General features: G+C 39.3%; 1 protein-coding gene across 2 annotated transcripts in view; it reads left to right on the forward strand.

The window, feature by feature from the left end:
- Nucleotides 1-21,048, forward strand: part of CCNY (cyclin Y) — a 119,049-nt gene that overhangs the window by 61,399 nt on the left and 36,602 nt on the right. Inside the window, exons 2-3 of one of the 2 annotated variants that reach the window (XM_066200337.1) lie at nt 12,301-12,375; nt 18,054-18,088. In XM_066200337.1, coding sequence (XP_066056434.1) covers nt 12,301-12,375; nt 18,054-18,088 — 110 coding nt within the window. Of the gene's footprint in view, nt 1-12,300; nt 12,376-18,053; nt 18,089-21,048 lie in introns of those variants that run through there. The other variant, XM_066200345.1, reaches the window with a different exon arrangement.

The raw sequence follows: 21,048 nt of genomic DNA on the forward strand, positions 1-21,048 counted from the left end.
GGCTGGTGTGAGAGCTCCTCAGAGCTTCAATCAGTATCATAAGATGCCTTTTTCCAGATGTAGAGTCGAGCTGCAGCTCAGGCTCCTGTGCCCTGGTTTGCAGAATATAATGAATCTTGAAAGTCATGCAGTTTCTTACTGATTTGTGTGTCAATAGTGTCTGTGTTTGAGGAATGGTGAAACGCATGCACCTTGGTGCAAAGCTACTGATCACACTTCAGTCTAAGACTCCGGCTCATAATGTCAGCTCAGCTGTGAAATGATGATGCTGCTGCTGCTACTTTTGTATTGATCTGTGTCTTCAAGTAAAATTGCCGCACTTTCCTGTAGGTTAACCCAACACTTCTGCTGACTGGTATTGTATGTTTGACTCAGTGACAGTAATCCCCTGCCAGCTGCTAACCTCCAGGTTAAATCTGTGGCAAGAGCAGCTGGGTTCACAGCCAGACTCTCTTGGGGTGTGGATTGCTTCATGTCTCTTGGTGGGAGAGCATGGTAATACTGTTTGAAACAAGTGAAATAATTTGGTATGACATCAGCTCATGTAATTTGTTTAGGTCTGTAATGATAGTGTGTTTAAAAGTGTAGTGGTTTGAAAGCAAAACAAATGAGAGGCTCCAAGTCAGAGATACAATTTAATAGGAAGAAAGGAAAGAAAGTAAAATAAAATAGGTGCAATAATACAAAAGACCACTGACAGAGTCAGAATACTACCTGAGCAGAGTGATGGAAGCAGTCCAGATGAGGTGGTCTTCCTGAAGCAGTGATCCTGTAGAAAGGTCTGGTAGCTCGGGTCCTCTGGGAATCCAGTGGGTAAGAGCCCCCCATACTCTCCCAAACCCCAGATTATATCCAGGTGAGAATGCTTGGTTCCTCCCCCTGGGCAGAGCATCTCACAATGGGATGATGGGTCATGCAGAGGGTCCTTGATGGCCCATTAAACAGAGATAGCTACCGGAGGGAGTTATCCATGAGTCATGGGCAAGGCATCTGATGGGCCATTAACAGAAGATAATGGCCCAGAGGGAGGGAGTCTGGGAAAACACTGCCCCACCTGGATTCAACAGTTCATGAAGATGGTGATAGAATACTTTGTGCACATCCTATACTACAACCGAGGACAAAAATCTTTTACATATGTCATGTAAAGTGGGTATCATAATGAGTGGCAAGTGAGTAATAATGTATATTTTTCTGATACATTTATGTGAAGAAAAATAACTTTTTTAAAAAAATTACTAATTTTTAAAAAAAGTCTTTCACAATGCTTTATGTTCCCTTCTGTCTGCCTTTGAACCTAGTAGGGCTAAATAAATTAATTTTAAAGTGGTGAATAAGTTAAGTAAAAATGTGTTAGGAAGAAAGCATTTGTGGTGCTCAGTGTCACAAGGGCATTAGAGAAATGCATAAATTTCAGTTTGAGGTTAATAGGACAGTGGCTTAGTTCCTTTTGTTGCTACATGTGCTGTAAGTGGGGCACAAGTGATGTTGACAAAGCAGGCAGTAGTTAAGGTGTTAATAAATCCCACTGGAAACAGGTGATAGAGCAGTTCAGGTCATGACATTCTGCTGCTTTATGTACAAATGCACTTGGAGCTGTGAGACACCAGCCCGTATTCCCGAAGGTGGGCACAGTGATAGGATCACATCCAGTGTGCTCTATCTGGCTCTGTGTCATTTAATCAAGGAAGGTTAGCATGAGAGAAGGTAGAACTGGGAACTTGAGTACTCAAGTGCCCACAAGTGTGGTCTAGTAACAAAATGAAAAGGTTATCAGTGAGAAAATGGGCAGCGATGGGCAGTGCACAGCAAAGCCCAGGAGTGCAAAGCAAGATGCTGCTGAAATGGGCACTGTAGTTTCTCATCCCAGCCTACATTACTTGAAAGCAACTATATAATATATGATTAGTTGGGGGGGAAAAAGGTTTTGTGGAAGTGTTATTGTTTATATTACTTATAATATTTAGAGTGGACCATGCTTCTGAAAAAATGGGAGCAAGCCTAACCCTGTGTTTGTATTCTAACGGCAGAATTGGAATGCCATGCACATTCCTTGCCTTTTGGTGAGGGTGTGTTCAGAGCACTTTCACTTGGCTTCAGCTGTGTGTCCCTGACAGTGTGTTCACCCAGATGAGTTGAGGCAGTTGGCTGTTTGCAGTTCTGAGACCTTTGAGGGAGGCTGCTGCACCTGCTGGGTCTGGCTCAGGCCACCCGTATCTGCTGGGCTGAAACCTGCTCTGTCCTCAGTGCCAAGGAGTCAGAAGCAGTGAGAGGTCTTGTGTGGACTTGCAGGACTCCACTTGATGTCCCAGTGTAAGCTTTTCATTCCAAAAGTCATGTTACACTCTCAGTATAATGAAAACGGTATTTCAGAGTGAATTTTTGTCCATGAAAACCTGTAATGTCCTAGAGGGAATGCTTTTCTTTAGCTCTGAAGTCAGTTTATGTGTATTCCAGCATGCCTGCTTGATATCCCTGGATATCCTACATATGAACAAGTTTGGGCCCAGTTATGATTCTTGGTGATTCTAGGTTCTGTTGAACTCTTCTTTAAAAAAAAACAAAACAAAAAAAATCCCATATATATACATATATATATATACATATAATATTATATATATATATATATATATATTTTTTTTTTTTTTTTTTTTTTACAAGACTGGTGGGAGGATTTCTGTGAGGACAGCTTTCAACTAAAGGGTTATCAAGTGTCCTTTATCTGGTAGCATGCCTTGGGCATGCTGTCAGGAAGGAAGGCGGGCATGCTCACACATGTGCTTGTCACCTTTCTTGGTAATTTGAACAGGAAATTGAAAATCTTAAAGGCACCATATTTGAGAAGTTGTTTCAGTTTGCTGGCCTTGGAATTTCAGTCAGATAAAGCAAAGGGAAAGTGATATTCTTGTATGTCAAGATAGTTTGATCTGAAGAAGTGGCTTTTAGACAGTGTTCTGCATTCTATTATCGTATTTTATTTTTCTTACACTCCAGATGTTTTAGGGTAATGTAAAATGAGTCATGCTTCATGACTTGAGTGTTGGAGTGTGTCCAAAGGACAGTGAAGCTTCAGAAAGGATTAGAGCACAAGTGTTAGGAGAAGGGGCTGAGGGAACTGGGGGTGTTTGTCCTGGAGGGAAGGAGGCTCAGAGGGGACCTTGCTGCTCTCTACAAGTCCCTGAAAGTAACCAGGTGGGAATTGGCCTCTTGTTCCAGGCAACCAGTGATAGGACAAGAAGAAATGGCTTCGGGTTGCCTTGGGGGAGGTTTAGATTGGGTATTAGTTTGGGTGTTAGGAAAGAATTCTTTACTGAGAGGGTTGTCAGGTGTTGGCACAGGCTACCCAGGGAAGTGATGGAGTCGCTGTAGGATCATGGAATGCTGAGAGTTGGAATGACCCTAAAGATCATCCAGTCGCAACCCCCTGCCATGGGCAGGGGCACCTTCCACTGGACCAGTTTGCTCAAGTCCTTATCTGACCTGGCCTTCAACACTGCCAGAGTTGGGGCATGCACAACCTCCCTGGGAAGTCACACTTAAGTGCTCCTTTGAGCTATAGACTTGAAGAGAAGGTCAACTTGTTAGCCTGACTCCAGCCTGCATTATGTCCTCAGTTATCTTCATGTGTAGGTCCTAGAAGGAAATGACCCTCATTGGGATAGGTGTTTAATTTCTGCTGTGCGCACACATTGAAATATGTTCCAAGGACTTGGAACAGTGCAAAAGGAAAAACTTGATAATTTTGAAAGTTTTTTTTCCTTCCAGTCCTTGGTTCTCTAAGGCTGCTTAAATATTTGCATTCCATTATTCATATAGCCTACTTTTAAAAATGACTGAGTAAATTTCGGTGTTTTTTAATTAAGTCTGTTTTGACTACCAGTTCTTCTTTCATACAATAAGAATAAAAAAAGGACTGAGTAGTGCACTTAAATTTCTCTTTTGCCTTTTCATCACTAATTTCTAGTTACCCAGTCTAAATTTATCTTGACCAAATTTACTGCTAGAGTATTAGTACAGGCTGAAAGACTTTAAAAAATTTAAATTTTAAAAGCATACTTAGAAATCTTACAAAGCAGGAGCATATATTCTTCCAGCTAGTGTTTGTGTTCTCATTAGTATTAATCTCAGAATGCTTTTTATTTGGATTTTCTCTATGATTTTAACTTCTGCAAGAAATAGTATTTAATGTCTCCATATTAAGATGTTGACATTCAAGAAGTGTTTTTATTCTCTTGGATATTTGCTATGCATCTTAGGTTGCCTGAAGGTCATGCTGCTGTTTTTGAAACCTTGTCTTTGTAGGTTTCATTGAACTGTGTAGCCTGTCAGTGACAATCCTGTCCCTGTAGGGGTGGCACTTAGGGACATGGTTGGACCATCCAAGGGGTGGACTTGGCAGTGCTGGGTTAATAATCTTCGAGGTCTTTTCCAACCTAAATAATTCTCTGATTCAATGATTCTATGATATTCAAAAGCTAGAGGAGCAGTATTTGAGTGTGATGGAAATACATGTATGCACAGTTTTATATGTTGTCTTAGGCACTTTTTACAGTGGACAATTGTATTTAAATAAGGGAAATGCTCCTGATTTAATAATAGCACAGAATTGTTGCTCTCTTCAGTCCACACTGAATTCTTCATGTATTGGGGAGAAATAGTCTTTTCATCTCTATTTTCCTGTGGGGAAGGGAGAAGTGTTTGCAATGATTTTTTTTTTCTTGTCTTCTTCCATCTTATATATATATATCAATAAAACTTTTAAAATTAATTTTGGTTACAGTTAAAGGAAAAATTAATAAATGCAATACTGGAATGTCTGAAAAACTTCCATGAGATGAGTTTGAGATGGAAAAGATTTAATAATTGGTATCTTTCATGTTCTAAATGTAAGGAGACATTAAACAAGAAACTCATGTATCATGTAATGTCAGATCATTTAAGTTGCTCTTGAAATGTGTCTAGTTAGTTGGGATAGACTGCTGTGTGAGGGAAAGCAAATCCTAAAAAGTGATACAAAAGTAAAAATCCTGGATACAAATCTTGTTCAACCTGTGGAAAGTTATATCTGTGATTTGTTTCTAGAAGAGAAAATAAATATAGCTGTGCCCGTAAGAACTGCTCTGGGCTGTAACTTGGCTGTCTGGTCAGGCATAACTGTAGAGAAACGAGCATTATTTGCCGCAGAGTGTTTATTTTATTGATGAACTGTCTCTGCCTCCCGCAAAAACCGAGCTCAGAGCAAAGCCTGGAACAGAATCACCATGTAATTGGAACTTGCTGAGAAATGTCGTGCCCGTCGTTTGCTTGGAATGGTAGGCAGAGAATACCATAGCTCCAGGGTAGCAAAGATCACATCCAAGTTTTTCCAGCAACCTAGCCAAACCTGAAGGAGTTTACCCTTCCAGCCAATTGGCTCTTGAAAGCCTTCCAATTTCCAGCTTGCTTTTCTTTTAATAATCTGTGTTAAAGTGTACTGGAACATGATCACAAACATTTGTTCTTGCAAGAATACTGCACGCAGCTGAGAGGCGTTTTCATTTGTGGTAGGTTAGTTGCTGCTTACATAGACATGAAGTATTGTAAAAAGTTACTGCTAGATCTTGTGGTCTGATACTGGTAAATCTTTATTCTGTGATTGTGTGGTGTTTGAATGACATGAGCTGAAACTTCTAGTAATGCATCTCACATCTTGGAAGTTTCAGTGTAAAAGCAGGTGCAGTTACTGTTACTAGCCAGGGAAATCAGCCTATGCAATTCAGTCTTGTTTTGGCTTGAAAGTTTTGAAACCCTCTGAAGAGAAAGCACTCCAGTGCTTTATTTATTTATCCCAGTGAATTATTTTAGTCCCAGGGTTTGGTGTATCCCATGTTTTGGAGACATTGATGTACAGAAATCCGAAATGGAAAGTTTACTGCTAGATTTAGTCATAGGGTTTTCCATAATAATTTATGCCTCTTTTGCATAAATTATGGTGCTTTAAAATAAAATCTAAGAAATTTGATAATAATGGTAAGGGAGCCTTTCTCCATCTTGTTTCTTTGTTCTCCATTGTATTTTAGTTTTGTTTTTAGCTTCATTTGACTGTAGACAGATGAGGGAGATCTTAGCTGAGGTGTCCTTTTAACTCTTACCAATTCCTCAGGGAATGCTAATAACATAATAACATTTAAGGAAGTATTTTCATTACTGTACACGTGGCAAATTGCTGTTAATAGAGGGGAGCAGCCCACCAGAGTAGGAAAGAAGCAGAAAGGCATAAGGTGTAATGAGACTTGGAATTTATTTCAGCAGTTTTTTCTAGGTTCAGTGTTGGGGACGCTTATCTGCCTGTCTGTGCCTGGAGAATACCGTTTCTGTTTCTCTTCCCACGGATGACATCAGCTCATTCTTATGGGCTGGTACAGTGAGAGCAGGAGCAACAACTGCACTCTTCCTGCCAGCTGGACAAATTACACCTCAGGTGCTGCTGGTGCACAGAGGTGACACGGGCTGGGGAGTCACAGCCCTGCTGGTTCCCACCCGTGTTAGGGCACATGGAAAGCCCTGCCTCTGACATCTCCGTGACACCTCCATCTCTAAGCAGTCGCCTTAGCTCAGGTCACCTGTGCTTCCCTTTCCCTTTGCTGCTGTGGCGATTGTTTTCTCTTCCGTTTGGACACGCTTCCTGGAAGTGTGTAGGGTTTAGATATTACTCATGGCTTGCATTGCTTGATAAGAGCCTTTGTGGTGTTCTTGTTGTTTTCCACCCACTACAGGCAGTCACTCTGTAGTGTCAGGCTGTGGGTGGAGAAAAGATGGCAAAGTCAACTCATTCGTGTAGTGCCTGGTCAGTTCAGTTTCCTCTGCAGCGTGCCCTGGACAGGTCTGTTCTTACCTCAAGTCCCTTTAAATAATTTTAAAAAACATTATTACAGAATGAAGAAGCATGGATTAATTTAATTTTGAAGCGTATGAGAAGTCATTAATATGGGACACTGTCTCTTTCCTAAATGATAATGGTGGCTGTGCTGTGGCAGTGATAGCCTGTGGTCCCAGGGGCAAAAAGAAAGGAGAAGAGAATTTCACTAGGTTATTTCAGAATTGAGCAAGACTGAAACCCGTGGTTTACTGAGTTTAGACTTTATTCTGTTATCAAATCAGCATCAGAGCTCTGGTGGTGCAAACTTACCTGACTTTCATTGTTTAAAAGGAAGGAAATAACATCTTATTTTTCTAACAGAATAAACACATTTTCAGACCTGCTCCCTGTACTGCAGCCCACGTGCACTGTTAGAAAAGCAGCGACTGTGTTGGTTTTTCCTGTTGTGTCACAGAGAAGCTTTGATGTGTATTGCTCAGAAGTTAGTTGCTACAGCACCCATCCTTCATTCTCTTGTCATGCCCTCTCCTATCACAGTAAGACCCATGAGTTGAAGAAGCAATTGGGTTTTTTGTTAAAGTTTTGCCACAAAAGATTTAGTCTCATCTTTTACTGTTTTTATCTTGCATAATGTATTCTAACCACAAGTTTGAAAATGTACCTCTTTCTGAAGAATTGCAGCAGAGCTTAGTGCAGTTTTAGAAAGTTTACAGATGTACCACTGGGATTTGCTGAGCTTTTGTGCTTAATAATTTAAATATTGCTATTTCTGAAGATTTTATAGACCTTAGGCTTGAGGCCCCTGGGATCATCTGATCTGACCTGCTTATGAATCATAAGCAAGTAACTTGCATAAGTTTTTCTTAAATTGAGCCCCAATACTCATGTTGGACTAAAGCCTATGAATGTTTGGATGAAGCAATCTTCTCGAAAAGGAAAACATCAAGATAAGTTGAGTGCATGTTCCTTGGGTGTGGAGCTTCACTGCCTAATTGTCCTCTTTCTTTTATCATCCAAGGTCATAATTAAGATATTTCTTTCTGCTTTCATTTTCCACTGTTTTTTGTTATATTGAGTGCTAGATTAGAGAGAGCTTTCTGTACTTATGAGGTTGTATATGGAAAGCAGAGACCTCCTAGTTTCCCTTTTTCTTCAGTTACGATATCAAGACTGAATTGAAGACATTTTTAGCAGTCTGTCACTCTTGTAACTCACCTCTACACTCATCTAAACTTTATTCTTACTCTTTGCTCTTTAAAAAGTGCAAACTGAGGCTGTGTTCAGATTTTTTTTGCTCTCAGTAGTGCTTTGTAAGGTCTTGTTTTGAGATTTAAAATCTTGTCTGGGCTTTAGCCCAAGTCTGAAGCCAAACTGTTTTACAATTTGCTTCTTTTTATGGCCATATTTGAATGCAGCTGCTGTAGCTTTGCAAATTATATTTCTCATAGTGTACAGGGTGAATCTTATGGGAGTTTTCTGGTGGTTGTCTTTAATTCCAGCACAGTTATGTACCAAATTAAGTTATATGCACAATCTACTCTTCTTTTTTTTCCTCAGAATGATTTTATTTTGATGTAATGCATCAAGATGGCCATTATAATAACTGTTAATTTGGCTGTGCTAAGCAAATAAGACAATGCCATCTTAAGTATATTTGCATGCATTTGTAACTGTTCTTGTTCAAATCCTCCAAAATTGTATGAATTCTGTTAGACATGTGATCTCTTATTTGAAGTGTGTGTGTGAGTCTGACTTTGCCTTGGCTAACCAAAAATCAGGTTTAATTTAAATATGCAACTATCAGTCAATCTATGGATATAGATATGTGCATGTGTACATGTATTTATAGACACAAACCTTTGGTTCCTAATCCTTAGAAGACAAAAGCCCTGAAATTTTCATGGGGTACCAGACTGTTGAGGTGTTTACAGGATGTGGAGTACATCTTGCATAACTTAACAGTCCTTTAGTTACAAAAAAACCCCAAAACAAACAACAAAACCAAAACCCAAAAAACCAAACAAGCTTGATCTTTGAACTAGGAAAAGATACAGAAAAATATTCCAATTCTGTTTAACCGAAAAGAAAGCTGCAGTGAAAGATTTGGACTATCTACTTCGGACTACCTGTGAGACCATGGCTTTTTCTACTTTGGAGTGCTGGATAACTGTTCAAAGAAGCACCCACTGTTATTCTTTTATCTGAAGGCTGTGATGAGTTGCAGAGCAGACTGTTAGCAATGTTGAACATTTTTGTACAGGTTTTGAGACTTAAAATTCTGGCTCTCATTTTCCTCTCTTTTGACTAATAGACTATTGCTTGTGTGAGTTTTAATCTCTTTTTATCTTTTACTGTTTCATAACAAAATGGGTAAACCTTTCCTATTTTGGCTGGTTTTAATGGTACTTTTCAAATACTAGAAATAACTAGTAATAACACAAAAGCAGTATGAACATACTATTTTCTTTAGGATGGAGTTAACCTTCTTATGGATATTGCCCTTTGGTGATGATTTACTGGCTTTAGATATTTATGTATCATTTGATCTCTTTCTTCTTTAATGTGTGTTGTAGTGACAGATCTGTCAGGATTTGTTGCCATATTCAAAAAGACATTTGTTTTAAAGTTGTACAATGAATTAAGACATCCAAGAACCACCAGAGACTGAAATCTTACATGTTGTGAATCATCCATTCTAATACTCCAGTGTGCCAGCAGGGGTGGTCTGGAGTGATGTGGTGCCACAAGTGGCCTGTGGGATGATGCTTGGGTTTGCCTAACCCTTTTCCCTGGAGGAGCTGGGAGGGGCTGAGTTGCAGGTGCACACCTGACAGTGCTTACTTCTTCCTGCAGGACCTGTGCTGTTCATCAGAGGGGTGTGGGGAGCCAGCCCCTCTCAGCAGCATCTGTCCCCTTCTGGCCACATTGTGCTGGCTAAAACAGGCTTTGCCTTTCCCCATACCCATGTTCTCCTCCGAGTTTTGTGCAAGCAGTTTGAGGAGGACAGATGGATGTGTTTGGTCGTTGCTGTTGCTGGGGAGGATGTGAGAGAAGGGATGTGGAGAGAGGAGGATGTGTGCTGCTCTGTAGGGCTCAGTGGTGGGAAGGAGCCACAGTTGCTCCCTGGCTGTGGACTGTTGGTTCTGCCAAGATAATTAAAAATCCCCGGACTGTTCTCTGCTGAGATGGGGTTTTGCTGGCCTTCTTTCAGCTCCTGTCAGAATAATAGCAGTTTATCTGAGAGCCAGTGTTTTTTGGTTGTTCATGCTTTTTTCAGACAGACTTGTAAGTCCTCTGTTGGCTTACTGCTTCTGCAAAATAGCACCTTGTAACACAGGCATCTTTGGGAGATGTGACTTGACTGTAAGATGTGGCATTTGGTTTTCCTTTCTTTTCAGCCCTGCAAACAAACTGTGAGCCTGTACCAGGTTGTTATTCCTCAAGCAGGTAATTTTCTAGGCTTAAAGGAAAGAAGTGCTTTTCTAGTTTTCTCTGTTTTGCAAGCTGGATTCAGTTTTGTGTTCCTGATCCTATTTTATTGACTGAATTTGTACTGCTGTTGAAACATTTGCAGAAAAAAGAAATATCTGTAGTGCTTTAAAAAAGAAAAGGCTCTTTTGTTTTTTTCTGGTGATGTATTGTGCTGATAGAAGACAAAGAGGTTGATAAAATATAATGTATTTTGCATTTTTAAGTGCTCATTACTCTTCACATAAGGAAAAGCATTTTGAATTCAGCTTAACAGAAAAACCATCCTGAAATGCAAAACAGTCTACACCAACCTTGTATGTCTCAATGGGTGATTACTTTTTTTCTTTTATATGTCTGAATAAGATGCATAGAGTAACATGAAAACATTCTGGCTCACAGTCCTGTGAGGTCAGAACTCCTAGCATAAAATGACATTCTTAGGATCTTCTCCAAACTTGTCTGTGATTTCTGGGACAATCAAAATAGCTTTCTCTTGAAATCCCTAGATCCCTTTCTTTTGTGGCATTGATATTAATGATAATAGTAATAAGAAGACCGTTTGCAACTGAGAAGTTGCACTTCTGCGTTTCTCAGTTCTTCCTTGTAGAAAGAAGGTCAGTTTTTTCCCAGAAGTTATGCCCACGTTTCTAGCAGCATGTCAGGCTGCTCATCTTATGGGCTACAGAATGCAGGGAGGTGAAAAGGAGACCAAGAGAGCGTAAAAGGAAAAATACAAATAGAAAGTACATTTGTAAAGAGGTGTGTGGTGAGGAGAAAAATGCAGGGAAGTGGAAGACCTAGTAAATTATTAAATAAAAGGGCAAGGAGAGCGGAGTATGGGCATGGATGCTGAAGGAACAGGGAAAGCTGTAGACAGAAGAATTTGACCCTGGGGCAAAAAGACTTTGTTTTCTTTTCCTAAGACCTGGGGCTCAATTTCCAGTTTTACTGAGCTTTCACAAGGATATGAAAGAGGAATGAGAGAATTGTAGAATCGCTGTAATAGTCACCGAAGATAAACAGATCAGTGCTCCTGTATAGTCTCCACAGCCTGCTTAAAATGCAAGAGAATGTGCATTTGGAGATGAGAGAATGTGAGAGAGCTAAGGTTGAGAAAGCCACACTGGGAGAGCAAGGAAATGCTATAGTTATGTACAATTTTAGTAGCGTGTTTTCCAGTGGATACAGGCCTGTAAGCTTTAGCAAATTAGTAATGGAATGGAATTTGGGAACAAATAAATTCAATGGATTTTAACCTTGATAAGGAAAAGCATTCATAGAAGTTTGCATAATGTATGATAGATTTGAATTTGTAACTGGTAAATATCTTTTAGGACTGGTTTGGATTTTTTGGGTTTTTGTTTGTTTTTTCTTTGTAGTTGGGGGCGGGGGGTTTGTTTCATTTTTTAAAGTTGTTAAAGCAAAGAGAATGTCAGTCTGTGAAAGTGCCATGTTTTTCTAATCTTGACCATATAAAACACTCTGGCCTAGATTTTACTTGTTTACTTGCAGTAGCTACTTTTTTTTAATCATGTCTAATCTTGGAAACCGGTCTTATCTGTTAAGGGTTGTGCATTTGTTTGTAATATTTAATTCTTCAATAATTACATATAACAAGCTGTGTTCCTGTGCCAGGCTGTGGCTTTGGGGCATGGTGGGAAGAAAGGGATGGTAAATTGGAAATTCCTGACTTCTTGTGTACAAGCTTCTCAAGCTGCTTTATCTATTTTAATCCAAAGGCAGCCCTTACAACTGAAGTCTAATCCCAAAGCTGTGTTGATGCAAATGATTTGCATGCCAAAAAGAACCACTTATGCAAAGAAGGATAAAAAGTGGGCCTCAAGATGGATTCTGATTTACAGTAGCTGCTTCAGTATGTAAACTTGGTGTTATTAAAAAAAAAGAAAGAGGAAATCTGTGTCTGCCATTGGATAATCATAAATGGTTTTTGTGATGTTCTTTCTTTCCAGATTTGAACATGGAATTCAACCCATCAGATCATCCACGGGCCAGTACGATATTTCTCAGTAAATCACAAACAGATGGTAGGTTACTGAATTTATTACAGTAGTTATCTCTAAACCCTTTGTTAGGATGCATGTGATAGTCCTTTAATATGAAATTGCCCCCTCTCCCCAGAAAGAGGCATTTAGAGGCATCATGTTAGAGTTTTAAGTAGTCACACCTTTAGCTAATTGTCTGGTCAGACCAGTAGTACAAATATAGATGAAGCTCAATATTTTCTCTAAATTCAAAATTTTTTGTATAACTGTTTAATTTTTTTAAAAAACTCTGAACATTAGGCTTCTTAAAAATGTGTAGAAAGATTTTTTTTTTTTAGAAAATGCCAGTTTATATTAGCTAAGAAGACATTCCAGGGTTTCTCTGGTATAGATGATACTGTAAATGAGTTCACTACTAGATTTTCACAACAATATAACTCCCATCCTACCCAAACATTCTCCCTTCTTCTCCTCTCATTATAGATTTGATATAATCATGTTTGTCTGGAGTTTAGTTGGGTTTTTGTTTTATACATAGACAAAATGATCTCTAAAATTAACATTGGTTAAACAAGCCTCCTGATAGAGAGTTAGTAGAATAAAGCCATTTACTGTGGCTCTTTTGTTCCCTGTTGAACGTGTATGACATGTTGGTTTAGAAATAAATGAATAATGGATACAAAACACATTATTTTCTAGCAGGACTTCCAAAGCAGTTCCTGCATTGTAATTCTGACTGTTCAGCGTGAATTCTTTGTCATTCTTTCTGCTGCCTATAAATGCTGCTTTTGATTTACATAGTAAATTGCAGTGTCAGACACATCACTTGAAAAATAATGTAGTTTTCACTTACTGTATATTTTTTTGCTAGTTTTTGAGCATGACTGGAATAAAGAGGATATACATTTAGGCCCTAATTGAAGAGTTGATTATATGAGTACCTCCTTTGAGGTTGTCCTTCTGAATTCAGCCATGGTTCTGTCAATGCCTCATTACATGGGTTTGGATGTCATTTCCCATGCTAATCTGGTTTGGTAGTCTGGAAAATGAATATGAAAATATCTCCATAGCTGTATTATGAGGATTGATGTCTATTTTATAGTGAATTTACTGTGTTTTGAAACTGTCTAATCCCATATAGATGCTACTTGTTTTTTGTTACAGCTTGTTGAAAGAAAGGACAGAATAGATCCAAGTTCAACAACTAAAATTTTGACCGGACCTGATGATTATTCTTACTTGTAATAAGAGCGGTTAATTTATTGCAATATGGAGTTAATTTTAAGAATTTTATAAAAGTTTTTGTACCCGTGCTAGACTTGGTCTATGCAGCTTTGTTCTAGTTAAAGTAATGTGAAGAACTTATTTTTGAGTAAGAACAATGAATTTCGTGAAGCGCTGTAGAAATCTAATCAATGGGAGTGTAAGATCTGTTCAGCTGTCCTTGATACATTGGAAAAAATACAAAGGCTATTTTGTTTGTACAAAAATAAAAAGATTCTGCAAACATTTATCTACTGATGTATTGCCAAGAACCATTGTGTTCTGGTGGGACAGCTCCCAGTACCAAGCATTTTGCTTGGCTGTTCTTTGGGCCCCTTGTTGAACGAGGTGAGCTGTAGGAGTTAGCACACTGTTCAAGGATGTTCCCTAACCAAAATGCAATAAAGTGCTTGTTAAGAGGAAAATTGAGGGATATTTTAGGGCATGTAGGGCTGTAATCTGACAGGTTGCTGTGGAATCTAGGGGACCCCCAAAACTTCTTCAGATGATGTAGAAGAGGAGAGCTGAGCTGGCTGTGTTGAAAACACCTAACTGGGGCTAATAACTGCTCTATTACTTGGATAGTATTGGGCTGGTAAACCTTCCTGTTGGCTGTATGTGAAAACATTTCTGTAGATAAGACCTGTGAACATTTAAAATACACATTATACAACACACAGAGAGTCGAGTGGCATCAGGATTTAGGGTTTCATCCAGGACCTGGCTCTGGCTGTGAGCATACATCTCATGGTTTTACAGTGGAAAATGGCCAAGTCCATCATTAGGTGTTAGAGTGACTTGGCAATTTTACCTTCAGACAGTTCCATGTTTGGCTTTCTAGTAGTCCTGTGCTCTTTGAGCCTCACTGGTAGCATTCTCCTGGCATAGGAGCTGTGATTGACCTGCTTGTGATCAACATGTGAGTGAAGACCAACAAATAAAATGAGACAGGATGTGGCATCTCGGTTTATTACATGGTCTCTAATTGTCTTTGCTCTGTGAAGCCTGGATGCCATGCTAAGCATGTAAATTGTCCTGCCCCTCTTAGTAGTCTGAATGAATCCTTAATTACCTGAGCATTCAATGAATCTGGAGAAAAGTTAAAGTCGCAATAAATATTAATTTGATTCCTAGCTAGAGGAGGTTTTCTAAATGTTTCCATCACTTTAGGGAATTTTCTAGGTGCTGAATCATGTGTGTGGAATTCTTTCTATTTAGGGAGCTGGTACAGAATATTGCCTGTTACGTTTTTAACTTCTGTGAGTGCTTTATGCAAGTTCTCCCTTGTTTGCTGAGCTTGGCCAGTGAGCTGTGGGTGACTGGAAACCCATGCACTATTTAGAGTGTGACTGCGGTAAACCCAGGGTTTCCAAACATCACTCTAACAATGTAACTGCCTTTCCGTTTTGGTAGCAAGAAGGCAATGTTTGCTTCTCCAGGATGCTGGTAATGGTGCTTCCTGTCAGTGGGTTCCAGTTATGCCCCTCTCCTAACTTAGATTGGGCATTACACATTCAATGTACTGGCTAAATTTTGCAGTATCAGTGCAACAATGGGCTTCAAACAAAAAAGATTTTCAAATTGTATTTATATAGGCAGATAGAAATGGAGTAAGCTGCTTTTAGTCTTTAATATTAGCTGGGACCAGTCTTCTCAATTTAAACAAAAATCGATGAGTTACCAACAATGGTTGGTAATTCCAACTTCTAAAACGCAAGACGTTCTTATAGTTGTAATCCTCAAGGATTTTGTTTTTGATCCTGATATGATTAACATTAAAATTAATCTATAGAAATGGTACAGTGAAAATTTCTCATTACAGCTCAGTGAAAAATATATACATACATACATACATACATATACACACAGGTGCCTCTGTGTGTATTTCCTCACTCCCTTTTAATTTCAGGATACTTTCCTTCTCTTGCGAAAGCTCAGCAATAACAGTTGAAAGTGCCTGCAGCAATAGGAATGGGTCATCAACTGTAGAATGAGGAAAACTGAGACAATTTGGCAGCGTCTCAGGCTCCACTTGAAGAGTTCCATTACAACTTCGAAGATCTATATTGTTTAAAAAAAAGTAGACATTTAATTGTTTAAACTGACTCCAAATCGGTTCGGCTTCATGTCATCAAAGCCCCATGCCTGAAACCCAGAATCCTAGAGATGGAGTTAGTGGTTTATGCTGCAAAACACTGGTCTAACACAATGGTCTGGCCTGCTGCAGACCATACTAAGTTGTGTGAGCAGCAAAGCGTTTTTAAACTGACTGAAGGCAAGGGATGGAATTACATCTTTACAGTGATTTTGCCTTGTGCAATAATTGGCTTCCCCTTGTCTAAAGTGGGGGTTGTGATTACAAAAGAGAATGGTTGTGACAGATTGGGTTTCTGCTCTGCTCAACTCGCCACTGCATGTGTTCTGGAGAGAGCTGAGCCTTACACTATGGCAGAGTGAGCCAGAAGCACGGAAGGAAGCAGCTGCCTTCCTGTAGTGCCTCACCTGAGAGGCCAGGCTAACTGAATTTCTGTTAAATGGGGAGATAGGGAAAGGTGGTCAGCATGGTGCTTGCAAAGATGTGCACAAGAAGTGCTTGAGCAGGCAGAAGGGAGGGGTGTGTATAAATATGTTAACATGTTCTTCTGGAGACTGGAAATAGCAAATGGGATTGAGCTATGAGTGATAATCTTGCTTTGGATGGTAGAGGATTGTACTTTCATGGGGAATTGAATAAAGGATACAAATACAGAAGAAAAAAAACTAAGGGGAATAAAGGTCATTAAAATGGAATTTCTAGTATATGTGTAGGCTGTCTTTGTAGGATTTGAAGAACTCCAAATGTGGTATAATTATTTGTGATTAAAATGGTTAAATACTTAACTGTGTTCAAAATTTCACAGTAAATAGGTGTTAACTTTAAGTTCTAAATTTTTTTTAGAGTTTTTTAGGGTTTGCACACAGCTTATCAGAATTGTTTATTGCCTGTGCATTGCAATATGTGATACTAGACAAATACTTTGGCTGTTCTTAGAAGTATCTACCATCATTTTGTTGTACCCCTGTAGATGTCTTATGTCTTTTGCTGGTGAAAAATGCGGTGTGTGGAACTTAAGTGTAGTGCAGTGTTTTAGCAGGATTTCAAGCAGTTTAACAATTTACTAGATCGTCAGAGTTTTTCCACTGTTCCTGTTTAATTTTGTTTCTTATGCAATGTCCGTAATTGTGGATCTGAGCATATTCTAAGTGACATGGCTAACATCTGTCATGTGTGATTCTCCTTTCTGCTCCCTGGGAGGAAAATTATGTAAGGATTTTTCAAAGTTTTTTCTTATTATTTTATTTTCATTTTATGTCTGCATTAAACACAATTATTTCACGATATTCACATATACAGCCTTGTTTATGTAAGATTGCTTGCTTATAATAAATCACAAATAATGGCTTCTCGTCCAACAGGGAATGGACAGGCTATCCCACCATTGTGAACACTCTTATTTTGCTAAGTGCCTTGGGTTGCATAGCTTTCAAGTCATGATGCACCAAAGTGCATTTAATCACCTACAGCATGAAACCATGGTTATTTTAATCCTGCAGTTTGATTTATGTGTTAGTTGCCTCAAGAGTTGTATCCTAAATGGTGTGGTATTTTCACTGGAACAGAGCTCCTCAGGCTCTCTATGGGGTGAGTTAATTGGGGAAGTGCTTTAAAAAATGAAATTGAGTATATTTAATTGGCTGTACTAAGCATTTGCCTGACAATTAAGACTTTATCCATCTATCTCCCTTTTTGTTGCTATTTACTTTCTGACTGTTTTGGCTAATTGTGGCTTTGACTTGCAACCGTTGCTTGTGGTGACTGGTTCATACTCACCAACGAAATTTATTTTCATTGTTACATCCAACATGAGTAATAGTTTCAGGCTTGCTCCTGATCTTTATAGAAGGCAATGGTTTAATCCATACAGTTTCAAGGCTCCTCTGTGGGAGTTAGTGCACAGTAAGCTGTGAAGAGAGTTTTCTAACTCCGTGGTGTAGCTGTTTAGGTGCTTTCATACCTGCAAAGTAGTGTAGGCCACTTTGCAGCAAGGTACCTTGCATGAAGGCACTGGTGGCTCAGGAGTACCCACACAGAGAGCTGGGGAAGAATGGCCAAGCCACTGCTACCTTGAACTGCAGCTTACTCCATATTAGCTTACCCATGTGGACCAGCACCTGATGAGGTACCCAAATGGATGAGAATTTTAACCCATCACCACACTAGTGAGCATAAATGCCTTTATGCATACAGATATATGTTCCTTCTGTGTTTGCTACCTAAATATACTTGGTTAGTGCAAAAACAGTTATAATGTTGCACATAGATAGTCTCCTGTTCTTTTTGTTATAAATGGTATATAAGAAGCTTAATCGGGAAAAATAGTCATGTAATATTTCTATCATATTTTGTGTTTTTGCAGTGAGAGAAAAACGCAAGAGTCTCTATATAAACCACGTAAGTGAAAATGCCTCGCTATGCAGCTTTCTCCTTGTTGTCTATATTATACAGTAAATGAGAATTATCACACGATTTCCACTTTGCTGAGAGGGTGCTGATGCTTCACAAGTTTGTTCTGCATCAGGATCCTGAAGTATAGGCCTTGACTATTGAGTTAGTGGCACGGATCTGTTGGTTTGAAGACAGCATTATGCTCACAACCAGTGTACGTAGGTAACTGGTGTCTGGGAAAAAGAGCTGCACCCATTGGTATGATTTTTAAAATTACTACAGAAACTCTTGAAAATTTAGATTACATTTGTATGGAAGTTTGCATTGGCAGGGAGCTACAGCACTGGATATTTACACAGTTGTTCTGAAGTGTTGATGCAAGGTAAATGTGGGTTGACATGTGCTACATGCTGAGTACAAAGACTGGGGTTTGATGTGCTTATGTACTCTGGGAATTTTTCAATTCAGTTCTCTTCTGTTTGAATCAAATTCTCAGTGAAGCTGAGAGCAAATACCCTGTAGCCTGCTTTGGGTACAGGACCAGGCTCTTCACCTCAGTTAGCATTGTTTGTACTGCTGAAGCACCTGGAACCAGTGTGGTTCCAAGTATGTGAAGCCTTGTGCCGAAATATGTGGAGTCATGGCTCAATAAAATCAAGATGGGAAAGAACTAATTGTCTACCAAACACTATTTGCCTTTAAGGTAATGGGGAGAAGCTCTCAGGTTTTTCTCCATCTGGAAATATAAGCTGTCATTTCATTTTTATGACACTACAGCTGCTGAAACAAACAGATGTGGTTTATACCCACTTCATCTCTTTGTGCTGAGGTGAACAGTTGTCTAGCTCCAGATAGACTGGATTGGGGCACAAATGCAGGTGGATTCAGCTGAGTGCTAAAGTGGGACTCCTAATTGTGATTCACTCCAGGGCTCTCACCTGCAGAAAGGGAGGGAGCCACGAGGGCAGAAATGAACTGCTGTGTGGGGTGAGAGGGCAGGACTGTGTCATTTGTTGACAGAACTGGTTGGTGTTGAATGTTTCTAAAACTGCATGGCTTCTAAAGCAAGCTGAGATTTTCAGTTTCCCGAGACTTAAGATTCTGAGAAGTCATGAGATGCTGTGAAGCTTACAAAACCCTTAAAGTTGTCCTCACTAGGTTCGCAGATGTTCTTGGTCCTCTATTCCCCTGTAAAGCATTCCCGTTGTTCATAGTGCATGTGAGGGTAGTTTGCAGAGTGGTCTCCTTATAAAATTACTTGGAATGCCAGTGTACTGGGTTCCTGTAACCTTAAAAATATGTACTTAGTAGCAACCATTTTATTTATAAAAACTGTATTGTGAGTTCTGATCCCTCCAGCAGATTAACTAAGATGACTCTTCCAGATGCTGCTTGAAGCACACTACTGCAGACCCTGGTATAAAGTGTTTTTAGGTTAGGTTGGACATATTGCAGAAAAGGGAAGGATGATCATATCACTGAGGAGTTGTGTTATTGGGAGCTCAGTGTAGCTGCATATGCAGTTGATGTGCTAAGTCCTGTACCTCTTCTTAATTTGTTTTGTTTTTCCCCCCCTCAAGTACCATTCAAAGTATTGGCTGAGGTTGCAGTAGTGTAAACTTCGCTCAGTGGTTTACTGCTACTGTACTGCTACCTTAAGTCTGACTTCTTAGTACTTAGAAAGTACTTCTTCTGAATTACAAAGCTAAAAATAACTTTTATGAGGCTGAAGTCCTTACCATGTCTGTGTCTTTACAAGTCAGTTAAGTTTTTTAGGCAGTACTCATAGATAAACTGTATTTTCAAACATGTCCTGTAATATTTAAGTAGTTCCCTTAGCACACGTGAATATTCATTCAGCACCTCCTAAATCTTCAGTGTGCTAAACCTGAGGTACAAATGGTGATCATTTTTGAAGGGGTAGCTGTGGCTTGTAACTGGAAACTGTGTTTAGGTTTTTAGACTGCAGGGGACCGTCATGGTTTTCCTAGACCACCATGTTGGAAGAAAATTAAGGAACTAGTAAGATTTAACAGTTGTATGTGACAAATGATGGGTTTTATTTACATGGTACAGTGGTTTATGATATACCCTATCGACTGATCAGTTCTTTTCCACTGTTTCTCAGTGTGTGCTAACAGGAGCTATTGCCACACATCTGTTTCCCTGTTGATGTGAAGTGCTGGGTCCCCACATCTGCTCTGGAGGAAACCTTCCAGAGGACATAAATTCTACTGTGTTATTTTGTCTTATTTTAACGAACTCCTCATCATAATGCAGCACTTTTTTCTTTTGTGGTTTTTCCATGATATCGTCTTTGTTGTTGTCGTCTTTTATGCTTATTCTCCTTTTGTGATAAGTAACCAAGATGAACAACAAAATATTTTTATCTTTTTGTGCAGTATCTGCATAACTGGTTATTTTGCAGGCAGAATTGAATTTCTCCCAAGTGATATGGGGGGCTGGTTAGAAAGAGAATTGTCAAGAAAAGCTGTGCATTTTTTTAACTCCTTGCCAAATTCTGTGTAGTAACAGATGAAAATAGTAATTTATACAAATGCAGTTTTGAAAAATTACTTATTTTAAAAAAATTTAATATTGACTCTTCGTCATTTAAAAATGCACTTTCTTAGCATGACCACACCACTGTTCTTTTCCTTTCTTGCCTGCTTTTGTTTGTAGAATATTTTATTTGGCTGAATAGTTTCCTGTGATCCCCAAACACAAAAGGTGGGTTCCTGCTTTGATTTGTTACACTTTGGCAAGGGCTGACAGTTGCCATGTTTCAGATTCACCTTGTCAGTAGGTGTGATGGAAGAAGCCAGCAACTGTTCTTTTTTTGTTTGAGTGGGGAAAGAATGAAAGGAGGGAGTGACAGAGGGCTATGGAGGAGCTGTCATCTCTCAGTCTTCCCACGGAGCCCAAGGAGACAGATGACAGGTTGGGAATGGTGCTGGAAGTTCCCT

Source organism: Chamaea fasciata, unplaced genomic scaffold (genome assembly GCF_029207755.1).
Source record: "Chamaea fasciata isolate MVZ Bird 193981 ecotype frontalis unplaced genomic scaffold, bChaFas1.0.hap1 SCAF_1, whole genome shotgun sequence".
NCBI classification, from domain to species: Eukaryota; Metazoa; Chordata; class Aves; order Passeriformes; family Sylviidae; genus Chamaea; species Chamaea fasciata.